Genomic DNA, 26,263 nt, shown 5'->3' with positions numbered 1-26,263 from the left:
CGCACATGTCGAAGTATACCGAATCCGGTGAGGTGAGCTTTGTCGATAATGGGAAGCAACGAGAACTTACGGCGTGCAGGACCTGTAGTATAAGAATTCAAGTAGATCTCCCGGTTTTCAGGATCTTCTAGATGATTTGAAAATATCTACTTTAACTGCTAGACTTATGAATAGGTACCTATTTCACTCTACACCTCGTTACACGTATAATCTTCTAAGATACAAGACTTTACTAGAATAACTCCGTTCACCTAAACTACTTATCGAAATGGATGCACTAAAGAAATTCGCTGGCAAGTCAGAAACCACTGGCAACACCAACAACGCCCAACAATCTGGCGAGAAGAAAGATATCGGAGACAGAGGTAGGTTCTCTTCCTTGACTAGGTCTATCTCAATCATATCTAACCAAATATTCGTTCTGTAGTTGCTGGATTTCTCAACAAGAAGGAGGGTGGGAAACTCTCTGACCAACAGCTCGAGTCTGGTACAGACAAGGCGCGTCAGCTGTACGAGAAGACCACTGGGTAAGTCACTCTAAATGAATTACCTACCAGTCAATAAGCTAATCGTATATTGTAGAAACAAGGTCGACCCTAGAATTTCGAACTAGACTGTAGAAGATGGAAGGCTGACAGGCGAAGGTCGATGGGATCCAATATGAAGCATTGGTATCAACTCGTCATGTACTTCTATAATGAATAAAGGTCCTTTTCAAGGTTCTGGTGTTCTGAAGGTAGCATGAGCTTGTAAAACAGTATCTTAATCATCCCTAGGTACCTAGGTAGGAGTATTTTACTCCTTTATTAAGACACAAGCACTCAAGTCATAATCTTATTCCTCGATATAACATCCAACCGATACCATTAAACGGTTGAAGTGACTCCTGGATCTCTCCTAGGTCTCTCCTAGGTCCCTCCTGGGGAATAAGGGAATATAATCCACGTCCAATCCTTAAATATAGCGCCAACCCAATTCACAACCCAATTCACAACCCAATCCACGACCCAATTCATTATACACCTAGGTAATCGTCGTGAATATTCATAAACCCCACTCACCATCTACCTCATGCAAACCTCCCTGGTCACCATCGCCTCTACTCATCTTTTCGTATCAATATCATCATGTCGATATTGACCAAAGAGTGATTCACTCGGAGACATCTTAAAATCATTCGCACGCGGAAGAATTTTGGTGGATACCTTGGTAGGTAAACAAGTATGATTACTCCTCGCCATAAGATATACGTCATGTGAAATACGCAGTTAGGCGTCGTCATAGAAGACTTGTACAGCCATAATGATAATCCATAATAAAAATATACATCCGATCAGCGCAAACGCGAAGGCCGCTTGCCACGATTGACCTAATAATATCTCATTAGCTCAACTATCTCGATAGATCCACCCCAGCCCAGTTACGGTGTTTGGTTCGGCTTCACTTACATATGGACCTTTGCTCGAGCCATGCCAATGTTGCTTGATTATTCCCTATCGGCGACTCACTCCAGACTAGGAGGTTACAGTTCGAGCTCACGGATCCGACGGGTCCCCATAGCTCTATGCTGACAACTATGAGGCCGACCATCCAAAGAACGAAGAACATGAAGGAGCCGAGAATGACGATAGAGGGTAGGAGTCGTCGTTGGGCTATCAGCCATAGAAGCGCCGCGATATAGACGATCATCAAAGCGGCGACGGTAATGAAGTATGGGAAATACCTAGAGGGAAATGAACAAGAATCAGAATTTATTCGCCGTGATATAATCACGCAACCCTATGCCATTGAAGGTCACTCACCATGGTATGTAGAGGTCTAATTGATTTTGAACACCGATAAATGTTCCGAAGACGCCTATGATGCAGCATGAAGCAGCAAGCATGACGAGCATCCAAACATTCAGTTGAATAGCAGGCCAGTGATATCGATGGACGCGCGCTATGCGACGTTCGTAGACGAGTGAGCCGGAGCCCGTGACTATTGACGCGACCATCGCTACGTTTGTTTCCGTATGCGCGAGCGCTTATTTGTTACAGTAACGTCAGAGGGATAGCCGAAATCAAAGTCGAAGTCGAAGTCGTCCTCGTCTTATTTCGCGTCAGGATTTCGTAATGAGAACCTTGGAAGGGATCCGGTAGTTTGTTGACTTCGCCTGTTCACCCGGGGGAATCCACCACATTGACAAAGTACTGATTTCGCACTCTTTTCGACGATGACGTTTTGTCTTCCTTCCTCAAGTCGAATATGTTTAGTTCTCAAAGTCTACCCGTTGCTCCAATAGTTGCTAGTCGCTCCGATATCTACTAGGTACTCAATACTAGGTACGTATTAGATAACTAGATATAAGAAATATTTACGCGCTGCCCGAATTCGTTCGGTTGGTGATGGAGTTTGGGAACTTGTTGGAAAGTTGTTGGAAAGTCGTCGGAAAGTCGTTGGAAAGTAAACAGAAACAGCGTTTGTAGCTGCCAAGGTGTGGAATTGGATCGCAACGGCGGCTCTAACGGGAATATATCGAACGGACCAACGATCAACGACGTCTTCGTGCACAGCTTGGATCAATTGGGAATTCTTTTCTCGGTGTCGCCTAATAAGGTCAGTTAAGAAGCCTGACGAAGCAGAGCCCACAGCGACTGCCAACTCAGAGCTACTTTTTATCCAGGCGGTCGACCTATTTAGTATTCACTAGAGGAATGATTGGGTCTGTTTTTCTTTGAGTGTCTGCGCGATATGCATGTGCCGGAGCCCCGCGGGATTGGAACTGGGCTGCTAAGACTGGGCTGCCAGGACTAGGATTGGGAGCGCATCCACTTTGGATTGTGCGCTGTGCGCTGTCAGACAGGTAGACAGGTAGACAGGCAGACAGACAGGCTCGCACAGGGCGAGATACGTGGAAGCTCTCTTAGTCGTCGTCGTACTATGTCCCAAGTGACAAATCATAGAGTCGAATCATAGAGTTAGGTACGCCGGGTAGTATATGTATGCAGCTACCTGACACATGAGACTCGTAACCTTGGAACGGTCTTGAGTATCCCACCGAGACCTGCGAGACTTGAGCGGCAGAGCGGGATGGGAGGGGGAGATAGCTGTCATATGCAAGCTGTACAGGGCGTATGCACTATAAACCTGTAGGGACACGAGCCATATCAGGGAATAAAACCGGGGTAAGTGCAGGATCGACAGGACCAATACTTTACTTTTATGGGCAGTAAGAACGTATGTAAGTATCGTGAGTATCTTGGGTCGATCAATCCAAGGATGCGATGGAGTCTAATCGTGAACATGAGCTTTAAGTAATAATTGAGGAATTTGAAAAACACAGTACAGTACCTAGCATTTACCTAGTAATTACCCAGTATACCTATTATCCAAGGTTATCGCTTGATTAGAAAATCATTGAAAAATCATGGTGGCTGGAAATGATACTGTGTGATAGAAGGACGAATAAGACCAGAGAGCACTCTTTGCCAAGTCTCCTTACTCTGAATTCGGACTACCCCTGGATGGTCTAGGTATCTATATGGATCAATAAACCTCTGCCCTACTTGTGGACCTCATATGTTGATTTCTGGGGAGAATGATTCAAATCATTCGATACCCAAGATCTCTTTGCCTGTACTTCAATTCCTTCGATGACCTACCAGCGTCGATACCAGAAATGCGACGCTCCCATCACGGCCACTTCAAACTTCACGATATTCTGTTTTTATTTCATCCATTTTGCTGGTATTTATTTAGTAATGGTATCTCGTAAAGACGGCCGCCGTCTAGCCAACACAGTTCTATGTTCCTGTGAAAAGTGTGCGTAACTCGTACACGTAGCGAACCCCAGCTATGATGAACATCGTTTCGCAAAGACCTAACTTAGGTGTGATCTTGCAAAACGGCATTAGTCGCATCTCTAATATAAACCGATGCGTAATTCCCCGTTGTCAATCCCTAATCCCCCCATCCCCCACCCCCCCTTGGCGAAGTCTCCCCTCATCAGGCTTTCTTATAGCAATGACTCGCCCAAGGCGCATCTCACCAACGAACACCCGGCGCGAACCGTCTCGTGCGCTCCCAACTCGATCTCCGGCGCTAAGCTCGGGTTGACCTCGACGAGATCCATGGCGACGAGACTTCCCGTCAAGTGCACGCTCTCGCAGATGTAGTCTCCTTCTCGAAGCGTCAATCCTCCTCTAACCGGTGTGCCCGTGCTGGGCGCCCACATCGGATCGAGCGCGTCGACGTCGAACGAGAGATGGATAGGCGTGTCGGCGCCGATGTGTGCTAGCGCCATCTCGACGACGCGACCGATTCCGTGCCTATATCGAAGTATCATGTCAGTTTAGACTCCGGAACAAAACTAAGGGAAATATGGAGATAGGTGGGTAGTGAGATAGGTGGATGGTGAGATTGGGAGATAAGGGGACGGTGAGATTGTGAGGTAACGAAATTGGGAGATGTACCTGTCAATGTCGAACATGCTGAATGCCTTGATCCCATTCTCGCGAAGGATCCTCTTCTCACCGGCATCCACATCACGTAGGCCGATGTATACGAGCTTCTTTACGTTGAGCATGTGTTCAGGCTTCAACCAGCCAAAGTATTCGGGTTTCTCTTCTTTCGAGAGACCTGTCACGAAACTGACAGGCATGCCGTGGATGTTGCCGGATCCGCTCGTCTCGGGAGTGTTGATGTCGGAGTGGGCGTCTACCCAGATGACGGCAATCTCGCGACCGAGTCTCTCCCGCACAGCCTTGGCGGTACCGGCGATGGTGCCGATGGCGATGGAGTGGTCACCACCTAGTGTCAAGACCATTCTCCCTTCCTTGGCTTGTTCGTATACTTGGTCGCATAGACGTTCGGTAACGCTGCTTACGGCCTTGGGGTTCTTCATGTTTCGGAAAGGAGGGTCGTCCTTGGGAACAAGATCGCGGTACGAGTGAACGGTGTCGTGGCCGTGGAGGTTGTAGTTGAGCTCATCTCGCAATTGTGTGAGTAGCCCGGACTCGATTAGGGCCGAGGGGGCGGCGTCAACACCAGGTTTACACTACAAGATGGAACGAAACCAACATTGTAAGCTGCTGACATATCCAGGTGACGAGCGGGAGGGAATTGATGGTTAATCATCATACCTGACCACCTGAGAAACCAACGGCTACGACGCCGAGGTCCTCGGGGTGAGACAGAAATCTAGACTTGACCATTGAGGTGTTCATTGTGACAAGTAGTTTCTCTTCTCTTTCTCTTTTCTCTTTTCTCCTTTCCAGGTTCTGTCTATCTGTCTGTCTCTGCTTGTCTCTGCCCGTCTCTATCTGTCCCTGTCTTTGTCTTTGTCTTTGTCTGATAGAGGCAAGGGAGTCGAATTGAAACTTGATAAGTCGATATATAGGTACGTCTGTTCTACTTGTCTAAAGAAAAGATAAATTCGACTTTCGCAAGTGTGCTGGTCGAAGGATACTTGTCGAGCGTTTCTGTTGTCTTTACAGGTAAACCAGTTGGCCTAGTAGAGTCCGGTAAGAGTCGTTCGAAGTAGATGATGCGTATTGCAGATGTCCCGAAGTTGTTATTATTTATAAGTGAGGAGTTTGATGTTGGTCTTACACTTTAAAGGCCTAGTAGGTCATCATTTTTTTTTCTTAGCACATGACAGCGGAGCTATTCGCTTGTTTTCTTCCCCTTTGTGACTTTGTCGCGCCCACCTACCTCCAAAGGTTAAAGCTAAGACGACGACGTATTATGTAGTGGGGGTTTAGATGGAACTACCGGCGAACTAGCTAGTAATATCAAGGCCTGGACGCGTGCCGCATATTACGTAGTAGCGGTGGCTTACAGCTAATCAATGCGGATAGCCACATGGAGAAATGGAGAAATGGGGAGAGGTGGAGGGAGAAAACCCCCTAGACCTACCTAAACCAGCCACAATGGTAGAACGGGTCTTCGCCTACATGCGCTGTAGCACACACCTAGGTAAAATGTTTTAAGACCTAACAAATCCATATGGATACTTCCAGGGCTACTTATCTATCAAACCCCATCCGTCTTATCCTTAAAATAATAGGCAAGTAGGCGCTGTACCTAGAACCATTACATTTTCTTCTTATGAACACGATACCTGAGCAGTTATCTCGTTTTCGTCTTTCCCTTTAACTGCTACATGCATAATGCCTTCACATTCCGATGATGACCGGCATCGGCTTATACAGAATCGCATAAAAACTTGACAATTTACGTCAATTTACGAGCCTCAATCCCACGATGATCTTCTTCGGTCAGGAGAAAGGCCGTGTCAACCCGATGCTTTCCTTTCGCTGCGCCCACCTAGGTAATCTACCAACAACTCTCGACTCATGATCCCCGTCAAGGCGGTCTACTATAGCATCTTCTTAAGTAATAGCATTGTGTTCCCTTCAATCCATTAGTCAATCGTCTTTATTCCCCTCATACAAGAAGATTTACTAGGGAGCCAAGGCGATTGATGGGTCAGCCAGACGGCCAGGGGAGAACCAAGGCTTACCCCTGGCTATCCGGATCGGGAAGTCCGGTAGGCGAGATGTGAGATAGCCCACGTAAACTTGAGCGGTCCGATTGACTTCAGCCGCTAAAACATTGCGGGTTGATAGATGTCCATGTTGCGTGTTAACTTTTTTTTTATTCTATACTAATTCATGACCTCCTATTATCGAGTTTGGATTACCTACCTACCTGATACCTATCTAGGTATGTACCTATAGATAGAGATCTAGTTGACTATTGACGACCATCAGCTCAATCGTAGCCATCGTGTCTCAACGCCCACTCTGTGGATTCAAAGGCTAGCAGGTAGGAGGTAGGTATCATGAAGTTGAGAAATATCTGTGTCTCATAAGATCAATTCTAGAAAACATGTATCACTGATATATTCATATATCCTGCTGCATCTACAATATAACGCTCGTGAAGCTTATCTAGGTACCCAGTAGCTACTAGCTAGCTACCTACATTAATCGTTACCACTTACGCTGTAGCAAACTCCTTTCGAATATCCATCTCCATTGTCTAGGTACCTTAACTTCGCTTTCTCTGTCCAATACCTCGGTTCAGGTGTAGTATAACATTCTTGGCGACCTGATATCGTAAAGTCTTCGAATAACGATAGAAGGTTTCCATACATTAACTCCGTCCACTATGGTGGATCAGGACGGGGTGATCCCTAGTAGATCTCCATCATCCATGTCACATCCACGGGAATTTCCGTACAGGAATCATACAGGCTGAAAGGTACTAGGTAGTAATGGGTACCCGCCTGGTCGTTATATAATTGATAAAGTCACATCAATATCTCTTATTCCTTTGAAAATCCTAGATCGAAATATAGGATACGACATACACCGAAAGCAACGAGTACCACCCAATAGCTAGCGAATCAGTCAACCTCACAATTCAATGAACTACCCATTGATCGCGGATATTAGGTATTGGACAGTCTTGCCGTGAAAAGCGCCTTGTAGATCTAAAGGAAAGCTAGCATCTCTCTCGACAACCTCAGAAGCCTATTTCTCAGAGATCAAGATTGTAGGTGCAATTGCTGCAGTAATGCCATCGACGTCCCATTCAGACAGTGAAATATGTTCTCTGTTGGAAATGAACATCTCGGCTTGATTCAATTCAGGCTAGAAGATAATTCCACGACAGGAGCGTATCGGGATAACGGTATTTCTCAATTCGACTTCTGTCTGTTTACGCAGTAATAAAATCATGCCGAACATATGGGTGAACATAATATAGCTACATGAAAACGAGTAAATGTAGCTGTAGAGAAAGTGAGGGAACACAACAGTGTAAAGGCTGTGCACCAAATGTCATATTGCTAGATAAACGGGAAGAATACCTACCTACAAGGTAATTGTCTACGAAACAAAGTTTGTATGATTGCCTATCATGTAGTTTGTGGACGGGATATAGTGACTCGTATTTTATTGAACAATCCCGAAGCATGGGCGCAGTAGGTAGGCTGTGCTCTGAGGCTGTATTGCTTTTCTACCAGTAGATACAAGGTACCTATCCATGGACGATCTCGCTGCACGGTATATTCAGCATTACTAGCATTACTCGCTGTTTGTTACTTGAGACCTAGTTGTGCAATCGGTGAGTGTATAATAAATCGAAGAAGTTTTGATATTTTCCAAAGTTTGTTATGGTGTTTGCCATTGCTTGTTAGTATGAATATCGTGAGGTGTGTAGGAATTGGAGGGGTATGCGGGGTCGGTACTGTACGAATGTACCTGGCTATGCTTTACGTAACCCGTTTTGGTTAAACCAGAGTGCGGGTTGGAGCTTGGGGAAGGTTCCATTACGGAAGCGTAGGCAATCTATGTTAAACGACGTCAGATCCTTGCTACGCAGATACATCAATATACATTATAAATATAGATACGACAAGAGCGACACCTAGAAGCCTATAAACCTAGATCTTACATATACGATATCTTCTTGAATTCATCATCAATCTTCTCGCCTCGTCTCCTGCTTTGTCTTCTGTTCTGCGTCTCGCGTCTCGGTGATTTGTCAAATTGTCCATAATTATTAAAGTTCCGGTTCCGTCTTAAAGCACCTGCCTGTCTGCTTATCTACACCCTGGCACTTTCAAGTTTCAACGGCATTAGAAGGTTAAGCCGGTCTATGCGTCGGCGACGTCGTAGTACCGCGATCTTTAGCCTACCGAATGCCCGTTACCGCTGTTACCGCATTTCCATGACTCAAGTTAGAATCTAGATAACCGTCGACATATCATATTCGTGGCATAATGTTAGTACACATATCAATACCTAGATGAACCTGTCCCGAGTCCCCGCGATCCGCTTACGAAAGCTGGCTGACATGTGTTATCCGTCTTAGGATTGAGCCGTCTAAGCGGCTACGGCGAGCAGTCCAGAGCAACGATGCTTCTCTCGTCCGTCGCATCGTGAAATCTCACCCGGGCTTGATCCATAATCCCGATTTCTCCGCTACCGGTCTTTCCAACTCAAGCCTCCATCTCGCTGCCAGTCTAGGTCATCTCCAGGTCTGCAAGACTTTAGTTAGTCTTGGCCACGAACTTCCGACGCCCGCCCTCAATGACAATCATAAGACAGCCCTGATGTTAGCCGCAGCCGCCGGTCATACAGAAGTCGTTCTGTTCCTCGCCGAGAACGATCCCACCTCCATTCTTCGCCCCGATTCCCGACGTAGAGATGCCATCATGGAGGCTAGCATGGGAGGTCACGATACTGTCTTGCAGATTCTTCTCACCTATGCCCCGGGAGGTGCTCAGAATGCCGTCCAGAATTCTGACGTTGACGGGAACACCGCTCTACACTTTGCCAGCAGCAATGGAAACCTACTTGTTCTCCGAACTTTGCTCGCAGCCGGAGCCGACCCGAGAAGGGAAAATGTTTGGAGCTGGACCGCCATGGCTTATAGCGCGACCGTGCAAGCAGAGGTTTACCTTAAAGGTTTAGTCTCCGAGGTTGAGAAGCGAAGGCGGATCAAGAGCGATACGATTGAAGGGAAGAAGGGCGGTACAGTCCGGTTAGTCGAAGATGAAGTTGGCTTAGCTGGATGAGGCCGATGACGGGTGCAAGCATCTAGATTCTAGATTCTAACATTTAGATTCTAAGATTCTTATATGCACACCCTAGGTACCTACCTTCTAGCTACATCTCACGATACCTACCGACAAACATTCTAGCCCCAAGGTTGTCTATTCTATGGCTCATACCTACCTACCAAGTAGGTACTTATTACCTAGTAGCAACACCTACTAAGTACTAGTAAGGGCCGTAAGGCTCTTAACGATGCACGTGCCACAGGGTAAAACGTTTCCCACGAACCACGAACCACGAACCACGACCCGCGACCCAGCAAAGCAGCAACCCGCCCGATCTTCCCTTCGGATCTTACCTACGATGTGGTTTCCAAACTATGTGGTTTCCAGGCAGCTCAGGCAAACATTCCATCGGATGTGTCGTCTCGTGCCACCTCCAAAATGATGGCTTGAGCCCCATCCTCAACGGAATAGTTCCACCTTCGAATTGGTGTCATGGATGCCAAGATCACTTACAGGCTTCTCATCTCAAATGTCGCCAATGCTAGACCCAGCATGACTTTCGCCATAGTCCGTCTCTTTCGCAAGCGAACTCTCAACATTCACTGTGTAACCTAGATCACGAAGATGCGTCACTATTTTTTTTTCTTCAATAATTCCATGTGACTAAATGGTTCTGATCCACTATCATAACCGAGCAGAGCTTGACCTGATAGCCTAGGCTGCCTGAGCTAAGCCTTACCCATTCCACGAATTATTTCTATTGGGTCGATCTGTTATTCGGGTTCCCGACCAAGATTAATACCAGATCTCGCCCCGCTGTATTCCGATATAGTAGGCATAGTACAGTACAGTACAATACAGTACACTACCTGAACGCGTGGGAACTACGGCTCGGCTCACTCAAATTGGTGAAACCTGCGTTGGATTTCATCGGGACCCAGATCTACGGTGTGATCTCGCACAGGGGTTCCTTGGGACCAATTGCAGTGAACAATAGGCCAGATTTTACCGTCCCAAGAGACGCGATGATTGTTCGAGAAAATCTTAGGTGGGAGATGACTTGGTGGGGACCTGGGCAGCTGGGGAACAAAGGGATTCACCTCCTAAACTCCACCCCTAATCCTATACACGGGAGGTTAGCCTCAAATAGGCTTATGCCTTTGGATGTTGACGTCCACAGTTATTCGGCCATCTTGCCCTACTGTCTGATGTCCTAGAGGAACACAGTCCCTCATGAGCCATGCGTACTATTGTTGGGACAAACAGTGCATCGTCTAGGCACTTCGCTAGTCATGAAGTTGGTTTTGGTTGGGACATCATTGCCCTTCTCTTTTCTATATAACACCGTTAGGATTCCCCCATGAGATTCCTTCTTTCTCCATGCTTGTCACTAAACTTGAAAATCACTGAGCCTTCCAAAGATTCACTCGACCTAGCTACCTAGCTACCTAGCTACACTTTCAGCTAGACCGTCTTCAAGCTGGATTCTCGACAAGTTGTTGTTGACTTGCCTAGCCCAGCTACAGAGCTTGTTATCGGACAGTACTTCTGGATCCATCCAACGCGACGCTCCTGGGCTTGGCTGGTTATCGGTTCGTTCTACGACAACAAGAACCGCGAACTATACCGCATCCAGATCATTCTCGGGTGTCGAGATATTACGCTCCCTGACTCGATTGAATCATCAGAGCCTGACACACCTCACACAACTAGTGAGTTAGACTTTTCCTTCATGTAGCCTTACTCATCGTGCCTGTGTAATCATTTGTTCGAAAGTCTATATATACATCCTATGATCAACCAACTTCTGTTTCTTTAACTCCAACTAATTTATATTTTACTACAGTTGTTGATAGCAACGAAAACAACGGCAACGGTAACGGTAACAGCAACGACAACGACGTTGTAGCGCATCACACTAGCACCAACAACGAGTCAGAAGACGGGAGTGATACTGAACATCGAAGAGAGGCCCCTACATACACCTCCAATCACCAATTCCCCTTTCCCATCAACAATCCCCAGCGTTTCCTAGTCTATCCACCAAGGATGGCAACCCAAACGTTCGGAGAGGGTTGGAACCCGCAGTTTGGTGTGGACCCAAACGCAAACCCCCGACGACTAGTCGGACCTACCTTTGCCGGCGCCTCTAACAACGCCGGCTACTTTATGAACCGTGGCCCCTTCGCTCAACCGGCTAGCGGCACCATTCCCGGACCCAATAACCAAGGACCGGTATACGTAATCCCCCAGAACGGGTACAATCACCCCGTCCCAATGTTTCCTGGCCAGGAGAATCGCTTACCAAACCCCCATCCCGTTGTCAACATGGATGCACCATCCTTGAACTTGACTAATTCCACCGGTGGTGTTGGTTGCGAACCCGGCTACAATTATTTCTTCCCGCCCGAACATACCAAGCTCCACGTAATCAAGTCGTCAACTGCGCCCTGGCGACTTCCGGAGGGCATGTCGATGCACTTTGGTGCATATCATGTCCCCGTAAATACCACTTTGGCCGAGCTGCTAGTAGGGTTCGGCGCTGTTAATCCCTGCCCAAAGAAGAACAGAATCACTGAGGTGATCCAGGGGGGTAACGGCAAGTGGTACAGAGGCGTTACCTTTTCGGGCGATAAGGAGACTACGATGAGCCAGACGCTCAGAGACATGGGCTGGGACCGCACTCGAACTGGTCGGCCGGGAGAGAAGCCGGTGATCTGGCTATGGATCACGAAGGATTAGAATTGGTATGCCGGTTATGGGCTAGTTATGGGCTAGTATGGTATGCTGCGATTAGGCAGCAAAATACATGGGTATGATTGGTCGCGCATTGTTTTCTCGTTCGGCTTTGTTTGATACCCTATAGACTGCGGGGTTTCGTGCTTTGACCCATGATGCTCAGACAAGGGCGTAGGACTGCACAGTCTATAGGTAGGTACCTACCTAGTTAAGATACCCATAGTTTTATTTTACGCTGCATTCCAGGTAAATTCTATTAATTTATTCGTACGTGGAATTTCGATTTCTGAATGTTCCACGGTACCTAAAGGGCGTACAGATGTGTAACGTCCAAAAATTCCAAATACACCATACACTTGGAATCACTATACAATCCTCCTAACACTAGCGCAGCTTCACGCAGCTTCACGCAACTTCTCTATCGTACGCAAGCGAGATGAGAATAAAACCAATTAAGTGAGGATCATATAGGAATAAGATACGATTATCACAGGATTAATAATATGTGACCGTGAGCGGTGTAATTATTACTCCGTAGCTTAGAAATGGAATGACCAATATGGTCTCTGGACGGCCACTTTGCATAGACATTCAGTACCATGGCTTCATCGATATCATTTGATTCCTAATGTCACGATTTATCAGCCCTCCCTTGCATTGACACTGGATTTCATATAAAGGTGGACAATCTGGCACTAAAAATGATGTGATTTTTCAGACAACCTCGCAAAGACAAGAACTACAACATTCAACATTCAGCATCCAACATCCAACATCCAACACGAAAGCACGAAAACACGGAACACTCCATAAGAAATCGCCATGGCATCCTTATACGACCTGACTATTCCGATCTTGACCAAGATCCTCAAGACTGAGGTAGACGTACTCAAAGATGCCGAGAAATACGCCAAGGAGAACGGCAAATCCATAGATGAGCTTCTCAAAGCCCAACTTATCCCTGACATGTATGCCGCAACGATACAAATCGGGATCACAGTCTTGTTCTCCAGGAAGGTCCTCCAGTTACTGGCTGGGAGTAAAATCGAATACAGTGTGAAGCCGGCTTCGCTGGAGGAAAGTTATGCTCAAATCCAGGAAGTCCTCAGCGAACTGGCAACTGTCAAGCCCGAGGCCATCAACGGACGAGAAGCTGAAATCATCGAGTTTTCCGTCGGCAAACCAACAACCAAAGCTCCTGCTATAGAATGGTTCGTTCAAGTTTCTTCAAGCCTCGCATTTCCCCCTTTTTGACCGGAGTACTAACTATATCGATAGTATGTGAACTGAGCGATTATATATTTATCTACTTACCTACCTACCTATCCCTCCCTTTACTTCCGGCTTGTCCTACGATAGGTAATGAGAAACGTGCCTAAGACCAAAGACGCTAACGTTTACTAGTTGTGCAACAATCTGTTTTGCCTCAGATGTACTTCCATTTGAATACTCTTTACTCCATCCTAAGGAAGGAAGGCGTTCCGCTTGGCAAGATGCTCTATCTGACCCATTTCATTGAAGGGTGGACGTTTTCAGAGCCCAGCAAGTAGGGATATCAGGTGACTCCTTATTAGCTCAGCTAAGAGCGGATATGTGTAGTATATAGCTCACGACAGTACATCTGAGTTGGATTTATGAGGCGGGATCTAGAAAAAAGTTGTAGAATTCAGTAGAGAAAATGAATTAGTTTGGAACTTGGTATTGGTCTTGCAAAGATTTCATATTATTGATGCTTGTAGTGGATACCCCGATAGGAGGTACCTACCTAGGTACCTAGGTAGGTATGTAGGTTTCAGGTAGGTAATTGAAGAGATGCTCAAGTCTCCCGACTAATCGCTTCTTCCATTATGGCAGTAGTAGCTGAAGCACCAATCCGGGCAACACCTAGCGATGCAATCGCCAGAACTTCACTCAGAGTCCGAACCCCGCCGGCTGCCTTGATCTGTACGGTCGGACCGACATTCGCCTTCATCAGTTCGAGATGGGGTAATGTGGCACCCTTGTATGAGTATAATCCATTGGGCTGCTTCACGAAGCCGTAACCTGTTGATGTTTTGACGAAGGCGACAGAGAGGGAGGTACAGATCTTGCATAGACGTATAATATGGTCATCCTCAAGATAATCATTTTCGAATATGACCTTTAGGGCGGCACCGTGCTTGACAACGGCCTCGTTGATGGCCCGAATTTCATTCGTCACGTATTCCAAGTCACCACCGAGGACTTTGCCCACATTGACAACCATGTCAATCTCTTGTGCCCCTGCTTTGACGGCCTCCTCCGCTTCCAGCACTTTGATAGTTGTAGTGCTATTTCCATGGGGAAACCCAATAACAGCACAGATGAGAACCCCTGAGCCATTGAGGATATCTTTCGCCATCTGAATACAGTATGGTTTGATGCAAGCGGCCGCCACTTTATACTTTTTAGCCACCTCGAGACCAGCAAGGATTTCCTTGTCGGTCATGGTTGGGTGTAATAAGGAATGATCGATCAATTTAGCGATCTGTGATGAAGTCATCGCTGTGGCTGTTGCTGTCGCCATCTTGGTGTCTATCAAGTTTCGATCCGAGAACTGAAGTGTGATGGTGTTTTAAGACTAGATGGACTTCATGGGGGAGAAGCAATTGAGGAGCTTTCTACCTAGGTAGGAGGTAAGTAAGGGGTATGGATGTATTTGGTTGGCTTAAAATAATCTCACGAACTAATGAGATTGCGGAGATGTATCTGACGGGGCGAATTCGCTTCCAAAGGTTGGAGTGAGGTGGGGTGGTGGTCGGAGTTGCCCATGGGGGTATTTGAGCGAGGCCAAGTCCGGATAGTCATCTGGGTAGAGAGTGCTGACATATTACCTAGCGTACAGGTAGGGAGGCAGGTATATAAACCAAAGGCTTTGAGATGATACCTAGGCTTCTACAAGAGCATAAGTCAGTGAACATTAGCTGTAAATATCGTATGCCACAAATATGGGGAGAACAGGTGGGTATTGAATTTAGGAGACAGGATATAATGTGGTTAGAAATATGCATACATACCTCCTGATCCTATTCTCGAATTCCCCCGCACTATAACATTGTCCGGTCATGGAGGCCACTCACTTTTCCCCTTAGCACTCCAATTCATAAATTCTCCGTAGACTCACGTAAACGTTTTAGGTGCCCAGGTGCCTACAATTTTAGCAGCATCTAGGTATCTAGTAAGTATAGTAACTAGATCCCTCTTAGGGAAGAGGCAGGAGGAAGGAGATAGTTAACGGCATTGGTGGCTTTACCCTCTTAGTTGCTGCCACTCAAACAAATTCGAAGAAGGCCCAAAATCCAGATTTCCTTCGAGAATAGCGTCTACGGCACCTAGGTTGAAAGTCGGATCGAAATGGCCAAATACGTCTAGATCCGGAATGGTTTCAAGAATTGATATATCAGTATTCCCTTGGATGGTATAATCGATGATAGAATCTCCAGGGCCTGACGATGCGATTTCCTGATCTCCTCGCGACGTAGACTCGGCCTTCTTGGAGGCATCCCCTAGACCAGTTTCTTGTGTTATCGATGCCACGGCTTTATCCATTTCCCGCAGAACCTGCTCGGCCATAGCCACCATAGCTTTTGCTGTCCAGAAGGTATCATCCAAAGACTTCAAAAGAAAGGTGTTTGCCATGAAAGCCTGTTTACCTCTGTTTCGAAACATGGGTACATTGCTGTGACGCATCTTACGATACGAGACGCTGAGAGATAGGGAAACGCCGTACGGAATTATCGGTAAATAGGAAAGCTGCCCGAGAAACTCATGTCCGACGATAGACGTGATCCGATCAGCTGCTAAGGATCTACGGCTATTGGTTGCTGGAGCTGGTAGAGCTGTCGAGCGATTCTCGGATGGGGATTGACTTGACAGTATGGCAATCGAGTGGTAGAATATTTCGAGCGAAGCTGAGGGGAAATTGAAATGAATACGCTTGTCTATGATTACATACCTAGGTACCTACCTCTACCTACCTAGGTAGGGGTAAGTACTGGGTATGGGAGTCGAATGTTTACTCACCTAAGCATGAACTTGAGACTCGAGCTGCCCCTGCATCCAGTATCATCTGCTCGAAAATGGGCAGCTCGACAATGACTTCGTCTTCGCGTTGATTACCCGGGCGGTATAGAGCAATGACGTTTTCGAGTAAACCGATGAGCATCAGGAATAAGCGAAAGGGAGGCGCCTGTTCCGCAATGCAAGCATCCATGTTCAATCCGATATCCCGTTCATGAATCAAACAAGCCCGACCGTAAAATGCGCTATTGATTCGATCAAGCGCCCAGGTACAACAAAATAGGGAACGCCTCGTTTTGTTACTTGTTTGACTATCTACGGAGACCATCTGCAGTCCCAAGGTGTGTATTTGGTGAACCGCACGACTACTGAGGAGCGCGGGGACATCAGCTTCGTCGGGTGAACTAGGTTGCATATACAGTGACAAAGCGGCTAGTATGCGAACCAGGAAGACTCGGTCCGTGATGAGTCCAGCATCGATAATAGTCTGGATTGAATTTGACAACGAATCACAGAAGTCATGTCGCGAGAGGAGGGGACCCTCAACGTTTAGGCGAAGGTGGCGACTAGCCTCTGGGTCGGCAGCGGCTGCAAGACTGACGATCTGTTGAAGTACCTTTCCTTCTATCTCATCTTGGAGGGGAAGAGTTAGATGGTTACCGAGTATAGGAAATATCGGATCCAATTTCTCAAGATAGATTCGACGGAGAACGGCGTAATCTGATGGCGGAGGACAACAAGCTATGCAATGGCTCCATACATATGCCTTGAGCATATCTTGGACAGCCTGCCGCGACGGAGAAGTTAGAATGAAGGGGCTGGCAGATTTGGTCGAATCAGGTGCTCGAGGTTGCCATATTCCCAAGCCACCTCTCACCGACACATCACGGTGAGAGCAGAGGCTTGTGGCTTCCATCAAGACAACTTCGGGGCTTAGGTCACCGATGAACCTAGATGCCTGCCCCTGCTTATTTTGAGAGGTAGGCCGTTCTGGAAGTGGCTCGGCCTCTGGCGGACTTGGAGGGCTTGGATGGCTTGGATGGCTTGGAAGGTCGGTTGGGCTACCTGCCGCCGCCACGTCTCCATCCCCGGATGCCAGGTTGAGCGCGTCAGCGGCGTGATGTTCGTCATGGTTATGAAAACATCTCTTCTTCCGTCGCCGACATCTAGCACAGGCCTGAGCGACCTGTTTCCTCTTCAGGGGCAAGCCCGTCGAGTCGGATTCAACAAATCTAACCATGACCGAAATATGCGGCAAAGCTCCAAAAATGTCAACTCCGACACTCGATCTTGAGTAATGTCAATCCTTAATAGAAGAAGATTTGCGGCGCCACATCCTCGAAAAAAAAAAACATTTAGAGAAGCGGTAAAAAGGAAGAACGACTATCGACAAAGCTGCAAGGTTATCGAGATGCTGTCGCGACATTACATAACGACCAATGCGTATAAAACAGAGGGAAGATCTTGCAAAGTCATTGATAAACGTTTACGCCGTATCGTGAGCGAACGGGGAACAGATTCTCGGCACATCGAGGTCCTATGAGGTCCCGTAGTCAAAGTCTCGTGTGTATACCGAGGTAGGTAAGGTCTGCAGCTAAGCACAGCAAAGAGCATAAGCGGACTAGCCTAATATGGTATCTCCGTCACTCTTATTCGTGTCGGGATCACCATCTGAACCGGGCTTCCCCACCTAGGAAGATGTCTAGCTGATTATTACTAATTAGTAAAAAATGTAAACGGAAATTCCGAAACTTCGAGGTCACTAAAACAGGTGATAGCAGGCTAACAATTGGAGAAGATGGTGTTACGAATATAGGTAGGTACCTAGGTGAGTACCTACCTAACCTTAGGCGGGCAATCTGATGATGACGAAGCCTATGATCGTCTAGAGTTCATCTAGGTACCTCCTTGCAGGTATGGTATCCATGCTAAAGCCGTCTTGCTAAATACCTTCAAGGCAATTCCGCAGTTGCATCAACATGTATGAAGATGTCAATCATGTCTTGACTTCCATGATGTAGGTATTTATATAATTATAGTGAGTATCGTGCTTAACTAGAACTTAGTAGTTAGTTACCTAGGTATCTAGGAGGCACAAGAGCAGTCTCATATCCCTCCTCTCGTGTTCTTTCCATTTGGAATTCTGTATATCCTGATTTTAAGTACCTACCTACCTACCTATCTATCTGTATTATGTGATCAGTCTACGCCCCAATGTCCCGCACTCTTTCACGGTTAGCATTGAGAAATATCTCACAATCACGGTCGATCGCGATGTCGGCGACACAGACGCAGACACAAACACACACACAACCCAAGAGAGAGGGTAACATAGCTGATTCCTTTGTATCGTTATCTGGGGGAGCAAGAGAGCCTCTACCTCGACGGTTTCTCGATCTCAAACAAACTCTGGTTCATGGTCATGAAGACCGAGTAGTCAGTAGCTGGAATAGACTTCTGGCCGAGCTTAAGCGTGAGAACAAGACTATCGTCGAGAAAGGTCCTAGGATTATTCCCAGTCTCGATTTTAAGGACCTAGATGCAGACCTTGCTAGGTTTCGCGATGAGATTAAGAAGCGAGGTGTTGCTGTCGTCAGGGGAGTACTTCCAGAAGGCGAGGCCCGCTCGTTTAAGGACGAAATAGAGGAATATGTGAGGCAAAATCCTCATACAAATGGTAACCTCCTCAATTTACCTACCTACTCACCCACCTACTACATACATACCTCCTACATACCTACATACCTACCCATACCTACCTACCTCCTACCACCAATACACCCCCCAAGTTGGCATAAATCCGTGGCTAACTACGAGAATAGCATTCCCTCCGGATAATCCGCAGGTATACGAGTTATATTGGTCGGCGCCTCAGCTCCGCGCTAGGTCACATCCAAACTTGCTACGAGCTCAGGCGGCGCTCATGAAGCTATGGCACATGTCTGACCCCAATAGTGCCATATCAATGTCGCAGCCTTTGGCTTACGCGGACCGCCTTCGTATAAGACAACCCGGCGATGCCACCTTTGCGCTGGGTCCACACGTCGACGGGGGTAGCGTAGAAAGATGGGAGTTGAATGGCTATGGTCTTGGAGGAGTATACGATAAGATATTCGATGGCTCGTGGGAAGACTTCGATCCGTGGGATGCTAGTGCGCGTGTGCCTGCCGTCATGGATAATTATAACGGGCTAGGTGCCGCCTCGATGTTCCGTATGTTTCAAGGTTGGCTCAGTATGAGCACTACGAATCCGTTCGAGGGGACTCTTATGGTGAATCCCGCGATGAAACTTTCGACGGCGTACTATCTACTTCGTCCGTTCTTTCAGCCGGTTAAAGGTGTCAACCAGGTCTTCCCCGATGAGTATCTTGCTGCCGAAAACTGGAAATTTACCGGTTCCGAAATGACGAGCGAGCTTCAGGGGGCGACTCCCGGGCACGGACAAGAGTTAGACACAGTTCTTCATCCGCACCTAGATCTGGACAATACCATGGTGCATGTCCCATCCATTAAGCCGGGCGACTACGTGGTGTGGCACTGCGACAGTGAGTGAGACAGGTATCCCCTCAACCACGTGAAGACTAACGAGTGATCATCTAGCTATTCATGCCGTCGACAAGGTACACAAGGGTGATTCGGATTCGAGCGTATTGTACATCCCAGTTTGCCCGGTGACGGAGCTGAATTCCAAATATATCGCCCGTCAGAGAGCTGCGTTCTTAAATGGTACTCCTGGTCCAGACTTCCCCGGCGGTCGAGGTGAGGCCGATCATATAAACAGGCAGACGGAATCATCCCTTCGTTCATATGCTTCTGCTGAGGGCCTACGTGCTTTTGGTTTCGAGAAGCTTGTCCCAGCTGAGACGGACACTAATGGAGCAAAGAATGTTACTTCGTTAGCGAATGAAATCCTAAGCTTCTAGGCTCTTGTCTCAACTCAGCTACCTTATACCCAGTACCTACCTAGGTGCCTAAGTACCCAGTACTATGCGCTGCCTAGGTATGTAGGTACCTGGGTCCTATGTAGGTGGGGAATCGAGCGACCTCTTTACTCTTTACTGCCGACAAACTATGGTGGTTATAGGAGGCTCTGCGTTATATCTCCGATGGCGGTACTCTTTCCCTAATGCAGAAGGTACGCAGACTGAGATATATGTAAATAATGCTGCCATAGGTCTTGGCTGCTATCTTGCAGCTACCTACCTAGTAGGTAGTACACATGTCTTGTGTTATTGATGTCTTAAGTGTAAATATTTTATGAAACTGGTTCTGGCTAGGTACGGTAGTCTGTCCTTATTAATCCGTTCGCTTGTGATCGAAGTCCTGCTGGTTGGAGAAGATATTAAGGAGTCAGAGTCAGCTCTAGGTGTGAGTATTACCTAATGAAATCCCCTTGAAGGTAAAAGGGGATGTTGGTAGATTCCATGTTGGTAGCCCTTCAGGAAGATATTCCACCCGAAAACATTGATGCAGCAATCAATGCGCCCCGTATACCTACCTAGCACCTAGGTCGTATCTGTTGGTTGGGAACATGATTCGATGCGATGCGATGTGCTTAATAACTGCCTACCTATATAGGTACAATTTGGTCAAATAGACAAACGCAGTAGACGTCGAGAAGCAGAAATCTATAGTCTAACCCATTTAGGGTCTTGGTAGGTTATTGGGTCGCCGGCCTTGGTGGTGTGCTATAACACTTTCATCACGAATGATTTTAGGGTAGCCCATCTCCCCAGATTTTGAATGGCTAAGTTAGATGTAGAAGGTGTCATTGGGTCATTGGGATACGGAATCGATCGCTCCATAATTACCCTTGTTAATGATATTACCTACTCATAGCATACCTAATTACCTAGGTACCTAGTAGGTGCGCACGACATAATCTGGACCAATAAAGGATAATCTAGAAGATAACATGCTTAGATTCGGATTCTTCAAGTGCTCGATAGCATAGCATATGTGCTATGATATGCGCACATTGAAAATCCCTGATTCTAGGAACCGGAAGCAATGTCGATGCCTCCGTAACCCATAACCTTGGTTGAGCTGAATGCGACTGGAGGATCACACTTTGTGGGATGTGGCAAATGATTTATCTTGATCTCGTCATATTTTCAAGACATAGTAATCGCCGCGAAGGTGGCTGTCCTAACCATAAGATGGCTCCCTCTCTGATTTGGAATTGCCATGGGGGCTTCATAATTGTTCTTCAAGAGGTCGACCAATTCTGCCAAGGTGTCGCTCAACATAAGCCGGCGCGAAGGACTAATACAAGAAGGTTACAGGGGTCAAGGCGACCCTATCTTCTAGGCCCTGCAGCTTTCCGTGTTGTTGGAGAGTCCGCATCTTTCGCATGATAGAGCACTTGCAGCTGATAGATAACAGGGCTGGCCCGATGCTACCATGCTGCGGGCGGTCTTAAAGCAGCCGTTGGCCACTTGTGCGAGAACCGTCGTTCTGATTCAACACATCGTTGTCGCGATTTCGGTCGGTGATGTTTGTCTATGATGGCTAGCATTCCTCAAGCGAACCTCGCCCTCGAAGGCGGCGATCCTCGAAAGTCTTTGCAGACAGAGAACATTACAGCCGATGGAGTAGGACGAATTGAACATTTCAATGACCGAGTAGTAAGCTTCGAGGAGTACATGTACTACGCTGCGATCACGCGTGCCGAGGAAGAAGAGGCCAATGCTCGATTTATAGCTGCTCGTGGTCCCCGAACAATCAAGAATATAATTAAGGGGCGATTCGTCAAAGGCCCGATAGAACAAGCCGCATCTACGCCTCAGATAGCGGATTCCCTCTCTACGAAGGGAACCGAAGAGAAAGGCCACCATGACAGCGCCCTGCAAACCACGGAGAGAACTAGCAATGGCAATTACGGGGTTACAGAAGCCCAGCGGCAGACCGCCGATCGAGCGCTGAGAACTGCTAGTTGGGGTACGATCTTCTATCTCATTACGACCGACATCTTGGGTCCGACGGGAGCTCCGTGAGTAGTGATACCGTCTCGATATGGGAATCATAACTGAGTCTCTTCTAGCTGGGCATTTGCCCAATTAGGTTATGGCCCAGGCGTCGCGCTGTATACCGTCTTTGGTGCTATGTCGTACTAGTGAGTTGAGACCTGTCTTCACCATCTACCTAATAGGTACCCGTCACATTTTACCCTGTCTAACGAACGATGCTTCAGCTCGGGATGGATCCTCTGGAAGGTCTTCTGCGGGCTAGATTCCAATAAGTTTCCCATCAGGGGATACGGCGACTTCTTCTTTCGCATATTCGGCGCTGGTGCTCGTCACTTCGTTAACGTAGCACAGGCCCTTCAGCTTCTGCTCACCGTGTCGGTTCTTATTTTGAGCAATGGGCAGAGCATCTCCCAAATTAGTCGCGGCTCTTCCGGAGATAGTATGGGAATCTGCTTCGTAGCATGCATGCTCATTTTTATGGCTGCCGGATTCATACTAGGACAGATTAGAACTCTCCAACGGCTTGGTTGGCTTGCCAATGTTTCCGTTTGGCTAACAGTAACCCTCGTATTGATGTGGTAAGTGCAAGTGACCAAACCTATGGATACCTATCCATCGTAGGTAATTCGAGCAATGCCGGTACTAACCAAACTGGAATAGTATGGCTTCTGTGGGATATGGACCGAATTACGCCGCGATAGAGACAAGTTTCGGTTTGCCTCCGGGTATGCCTATCCAAACATTTGCCGGGACACCTCCGCCAGGACTAGCGACAGGTGGTGAAGGATTCATCGGCTCTCTGAACGGATTAAATGTGGCCGTGTATGCATACGGAGGAGCGTTGCTCTTTGCGGCTCTCCTGGCCGAGATGAGGTATCTATACCCTAGGTCGGCTAGACTGATATCGTGATATAGATTCTTGCTGGCAATTGCTGACACGTTCGATATCTACCTAGGCACCCGATGGATTTCTGGAAAAGCCTACTCGTCGCCGAGGTATTCATATATTCGATGTACATCTTCTTCGGCATCTTCATCTATTCGTATCAAGGCCAGTATACGTACAATCCGGTGGTCCAGGGAATTGCGGTCTACGGCATCCAGACAGCCGGAAATATCTTGAGCTTAGTTAGTAACCTCATCGCGGCGGTACTATACAGCAACATCGGCCTTAAGGTCGTATACGTCGAGGTATTTCACGAGCTCTTGAAGTTCCCGGACTTGACGACTAGGCCGGGCAAGATCTGGTGGGCCGCGCTCATTCCGGTATACTGGGCGATTGCTTTCATCATAGCTGCGACCGTGCCACAATTCTCGTACATCGTTGGTTTGGTCGGTGCGCTCTTCATTCTATCTTTTACCTACACATTTCCAGCTTGGCTTGCCGTGGGCTATTGGATTAAGAAAGACGCAATCATCGAGGCTGAGGAGAGATTTGACCCGACGACCAACACGTACAACTATGTGGACCATGGCTGGAAACGATGGAGACGGGGTTTTATGAAGAAACCGTTCTTCAACTCATTCAACATTTTTTATTTTCTTGGCGCCTTGGTGACGTGCGGTCTCGGCTGCTACAGCAGCATCGAAAGCCTACGTCAGGCATTCGACAGTAACATTGCCACAAGCCTTTCCTGTACGCCTCCTCTTTGAAGTTACGGGTATCTAAAAGTAAGGTGGGCGTATTGGATCTGGAATGTATAATGAAGGAGGTAGAGTAGGATATGTCCATGTCGCGTTCCTTAGATAGAACATGCTAGTCTATAGTATAGATAACTTCGGAAGTGTTAATCCTAAATGGCAAATTGAATGAGATAGACTAGGTAGGTATAATAACATACTAAGTACTCGTATTATTTGACGAGGAAAATTTACCATTCACTTCTTGGGTCGATTACTTGTTGAATTCGTCGTTGTTCCTCGCGCTTGATTCCGCAATTCATCAATAAAATGGGATAGGAACCCGCTCGAGTTGGTAGGATCTCCTATACATGCCCAGTTAGAGCCTTCGCTCATTTTATGTATGATAACCATACATACGGGTAGCTTCGCCTTCTCGTAACGGTTCGCTAGGATCTCGGCCGTGCTTGTAATCTTGAACGGTCCGATGGATACGCCGAACGCCTCGTTGGAAAGAGGGAGATCGGAGGATCTGGAAAAAGAGGAAATCGTATTAGATGCTAAGATATTGATGATTCGACTATGTAATAGTAGATGTACCAGTTGAACCACGTAATCCTATCGACGATGGTCAGTACCGTTCGCTACCTACATACGAAGTACTCGAGTCAACTATTTCGACTTACCTCCGCGAGAAAAAACCACTTAAACATCATTGGTTATATCTACCTAGTATAATTAAATACTTGGGATAGGTGAACACGACATGCCCTACATCGAGGTATGAGCATAGGTAGATGGAGGTAACAATTATCGCCGTTGTTCTTCCAAGTTGGAGGTGGCTAATCATTAATGGCTTACGCTTAAGTAATGCACCGTAATGTCACCTGCAACCTTGAACTCCAGGTTCAATGATAAGGCTCCGATAAGGAAGTCACAGCCCGGAGGACGGCTAGACAATACAGTGGGCAAGTACCTGATGCATCCGTGGATCACGGCGGGATCTCTAACCAACCCCACTTTCCAATATGGGCAGTTAATAGCTCCAACCTTATAATTCGACACATGGTACGACGTCTCTACCCGAACCACGGGTACTACTTATTTTCCGACTCTAACATGATTCCAGGCTCCCGATTCTTTATCTTCTACGTTTTACATAGGTACCTAGTAACATCTATTGTAGGCATGTATCAGGTATTAGGTTTCTTGACAAGCAGCCAACTAGATCGATGGATGATGCTGGAGCAGTATACCTACCTGTCTGGCCAGCTGGTGTAAAGAAAGGTTAATGAACTTAGTTATAAGATGAAGTCTCTAATACAAGGTCAACAGGAGCAAAGTGTTACTGTGACAATTACTTCGTACAGTGAGAATGAATACGTATGTACCATGGTAATGTGGATTCGTCTAGTAATATCCAGGTAATCGTTGACTAACATGGGTTCCTACCCGTCGGTACCCAATGGAATTTACGACCCGATATTGATAGGAATATTCACCAAGATTTATGTTAGAGGTTGTTTTAGGTACGGTGGAAATTACTATAATTATTTCAGGGTGCGTGTCTTTGGATGCTAGGTATCGTACTTCCCGCCTACCTACCTACGTAGGTGATCTGTGTGAGAGATGGTATAAATTACCTATCCCTTATATAACGTACGTAGTACCTACCAGGTACCTAACTGTTGACGGTTTATACTCTGTAAGGGAATACCTAGCATACCTAGATAGGTACATAATGAATAACACATAGATCTGGACCCTATCTGTTGTACATATACATACACCCACATGCAATGCATAGATGTCGATTACGTGCAACTTGGTGCTTCGTAGAGAGTAAGCAAATCGATCATCATGATCAGGCATTTGGATCAGATCATGAGCATGTGAATTGCATACGTGTCGGTTATTCAGCCTTCAAATCTGTCGCACAGCTTGCTGCAAGTCAACATCTATCAATCGTAGAGTATTTCGAGGCTTGATTTGACATGGATAGAATCAGCTAAATAGCAAACTCCAGGGATTTCGGATATGTGGGTAATATATTTGATGTACAGGACGTGGATGCAGCTGGACGGGTCCTCTCTATTATGGATCTTCCCGTTGGTGCCCTAGCAACGAAGAAACAATTGCCCCTGGTTTTTTACGCTAAGATACTAACCTACGAGGGACCGAGCGCGTCTTCTAATGGATCTAGTATCTGAGCGTCAGTCTAATTGATCAGTTTGTCAGTACCAGTTGGGAAGGGAGAAGGAAAGGGAAAGGAAGAAAATGTGTAACAATTGCTGAGTGAATAAAATCTACATATTTACCTACATACCTAGGTAGTACTACG

General features: G+C 46.9%; 11 protein-coding genes across 11 annotated transcripts; 6 read left to right on the top strand and 5 right to left on the bottom strand.

The window, feature by feature from the left end:
• The first annotated feature begins 163 nt into the window (after positions 1 to 163).
• On the top strand, positions 164 to 856 carry GGS22DRAFT_121174 (uncharacterized protein). The gene is made up of 3 exons (XM_047958238.1): positions 164 to 365; positions 428 to 527; positions 583 to 856. Exons 1-3 carry the CDS (start codon positions 269 to 271, stop codon positions 611 to 613), a joined length of 228 nt encoding a protein of 75 aa, XP_047820912.1. The 5' UTR covers positions 164 to 268; the 3' UTR covers positions 614 to 856.
• Positions 857 to 1,166: 310 nt separating this feature from the next.
• GGS22DRAFT_121162 (uncharacterized protein) lies at positions 1,167 to 2,357 on the bottom strand. The gene is made up of 3 exons (XM_047958237.1): positions 1,803 to 2,357; positions 1,449 to 1,723; positions 1,167 to 1,369 (listed from the first exon to the last, which is right to left on the bottom strand). The coding sequence occupies exons 1-3, from the start codon at positions 1,994 to 1,996 to the stop codon at positions 1,269 to 1,271; spliced, it is 570 nt and encodes a 189-aa protein (XP_047820911.1). The 5' UTR covers positions 1,997 to 2,357; the 3' UTR covers positions 1,167 to 1,268.
• Positions 2,358 to 3,964: 1,607 nt separating this feature from the next.
• GGS22DRAFT_159333 (arginase) lies at positions 3,965 to 5,779 on the bottom strand. The gene is made up of 3 exons (XM_047960780.1): positions 5,124 to 5,779; positions 4,455 to 5,038; positions 3,965 to 4,310 (listed from the first exon to the last, which is right to left on the bottom strand). The coding sequence occupies exons 1-3, from the start codon at positions 5,205 to 5,207 to the stop codon at positions 3,998 to 4,000; spliced, it is 981 nt and encodes a 326-aa protein (XP_047820910.1). The 5' UTR covers positions 5,208 to 5,779; the 3' UTR covers positions 3,965 to 3,997.
• Positions 5,780 to 8,662: 2,883 nt separating this feature from the next.
• On the top strand, positions 8,663 to 9,687 carry GGS22DRAFT_121132 (ankyrin). Its single transcript, XM_047958236.1, has 2 exons — positions 8,663 to 8,775; positions 8,866 to 9,687. Coding segments are annotated over exons 1-2 (708 nt in total). The 5' UTR covers positions 8,663 to 8,773; the 3' UTR covers positions 9,572 to 9,687.
• A 1,402-nt stretch (positions 9,688 to 11,089) lies between these two features.
• GGS22DRAFT_159330 (uncharacterized protein) lies at positions 11,090 to 12,572 on the top strand. Its single transcript, XM_047960779.1, has 2 exons — positions 11,090 to 11,268; positions 11,403 to 12,572. The coding sequence occupies exon 2, from the start codon at positions 11,606 to 11,608 to the stop codon at positions 12,296 to 12,298; it is 693 nt and encodes a 230-aa protein (XP_047820908.1). The 5' UTR covers positions 11,090 to 11,268; positions 11,403 to 11,605; the 3' UTR covers positions 12,299 to 12,572.
• Positions 12,573 to 13,001: 429 nt separating this feature from the next.
• On the top strand, positions 13,002 to 14,078 carry GGS22DRAFT_159329 (uncharacterized protein). The gene has a single exon (XM_047960778.1). The coding sequence runs from the start codon at positions 13,118 to 13,120 to the stop codon at positions 13,547 to 13,549; it is 432 nt and encodes a 143-aa protein (XP_047820907.1). The 5' UTR covers positions 13,002 to 13,117; the 3' UTR covers positions 13,550 to 14,078.
• On the bottom strand, positions 13,831 to 15,393 carry GGS22DRAFT_121095 (deoxyribose-phosphate aldolase). Its single transcript, XM_047958235.1, has 3 exons — positions 15,331 to 15,393; positions 15,201 to 15,208; positions 13,831 to 14,938 (listed from the first exon to the last, which is right to left on the bottom strand). The coding sequence occupies exon 3, from the start codon at positions 14,838 to 14,840 to the stop codon at positions 14,112 to 14,114; it is 729 nt and encodes a 242-aa protein (XP_047820906.1). The 5' UTR covers positions 14,841 to 14,938; positions 15,201 to 15,208; positions 15,331 to 15,393; the 3' UTR covers positions 13,831 to 14,111.
• Positions 15,394 to 15,562: 169 nt separating this feature from the next.
• GGS22DRAFT_179004 (uncharacterized protein) lies at positions 15,563 to 17,573 on the bottom strand (the record flags this gene model as incomplete). Its single annotated transcript, XM_047963639.1, has 2 exons — positions 15,563 to 16,224; positions 16,337 to 17,573. The coding sequence occupies 2 exons, from the start codon at positions 17,571 to 17,573 to the stop codon at positions 15,563 to 15,565; spliced, it is 1,899 nt and encodes a 632-aa protein (XP_047820905.1).
• A 684-nt stretch (positions 17,574 to 18,257) lies between these two features.
• On the top strand, positions 18,258 to 20,711 carry GGS22DRAFT_159327 (DUF1479-domain-containing protein). Its single transcript, XM_047960777.1, has 3 exons — positions 18,258 to 19,010; positions 19,156 to 19,878; positions 19,934 to 20,711. Exons 1-3 carry the CDS (start codon positions 18,548 to 18,550, stop codon positions 20,254 to 20,256), a joined length of 1,509 nt encoding a protein of 502 aa, XP_047820904.1. The 5' UTR covers positions 18,258 to 18,547; the 3' UTR covers positions 20,257 to 20,711.
• Positions 20,712 to 21,840: 1,129 nt separating this feature from the next.
• Positions 21,841 to 23,955, top strand: GGS22DRAFT_179002 (transmembrane amino acid transporter protein-domain-containing protein; the record flags this gene model as incomplete). Its single annotated transcript, XM_047963638.1, has 5 exons — positions 21,841 to 22,325; positions 22,377 to 22,448; positions 22,527 to 22,880; positions 22,963 to 23,175; positions 23,259 to 23,955. 5 exons carry the CDS (start codon positions 21,841 to 21,843, stop codon positions 23,953 to 23,955), a joined length of 1,821 nt encoding a protein of 606 aa, XP_047820903.1.
• An 80-nt stretch (positions 23,956 to 24,035) lies between these two features.
• Positions 24,036 to 24,735, bottom strand: GGS22DRAFT_121054 (uncharacterized protein). Its single transcript, XM_047958234.1, has 5 exons — positions 24,609 to 24,735; positions 24,523 to 24,540; positions 24,343 to 24,454; positions 24,144 to 24,287; positions 24,036 to 24,078 (listed from the first exon to the last, which is right to left on the bottom strand). Exons 1-4 carry the CDS (start codon positions 24,636 to 24,638, stop codon positions 24,181 to 24,183), a joined length of 267 nt encoding a protein of 88 aa, XP_047820902.1. The 5' UTR covers positions 24,639 to 24,735; the 3' UTR covers positions 24,036 to 24,078; positions 24,144 to 24,180.
• Between the last annotated feature and the right edge of the window lie 1,528 nt (positions 24,736 to 26,263).

The sequence above is a fragment of the Annulohypoxylon maeteangense genome (genome assembly GCF_022496945.1).
Source record: "Annulohypoxylon maeteangense strain CBS 123835 unplaced genomic scaffold GGS22scaffold_5, whole genome shotgun sequence".
Lineage (NCBI taxonomy): Eukaryota > Fungi > Ascomycota > Sordariomycetes > Xylariales > Hypoxylaceae > Annulohypoxylon > Annulohypoxylon maeteangense.
The sequence above is the reverse complement of the archived record's forward strand: the minus strand, read 5'-3'. Positions and strand labels throughout refer to the sequence as shown.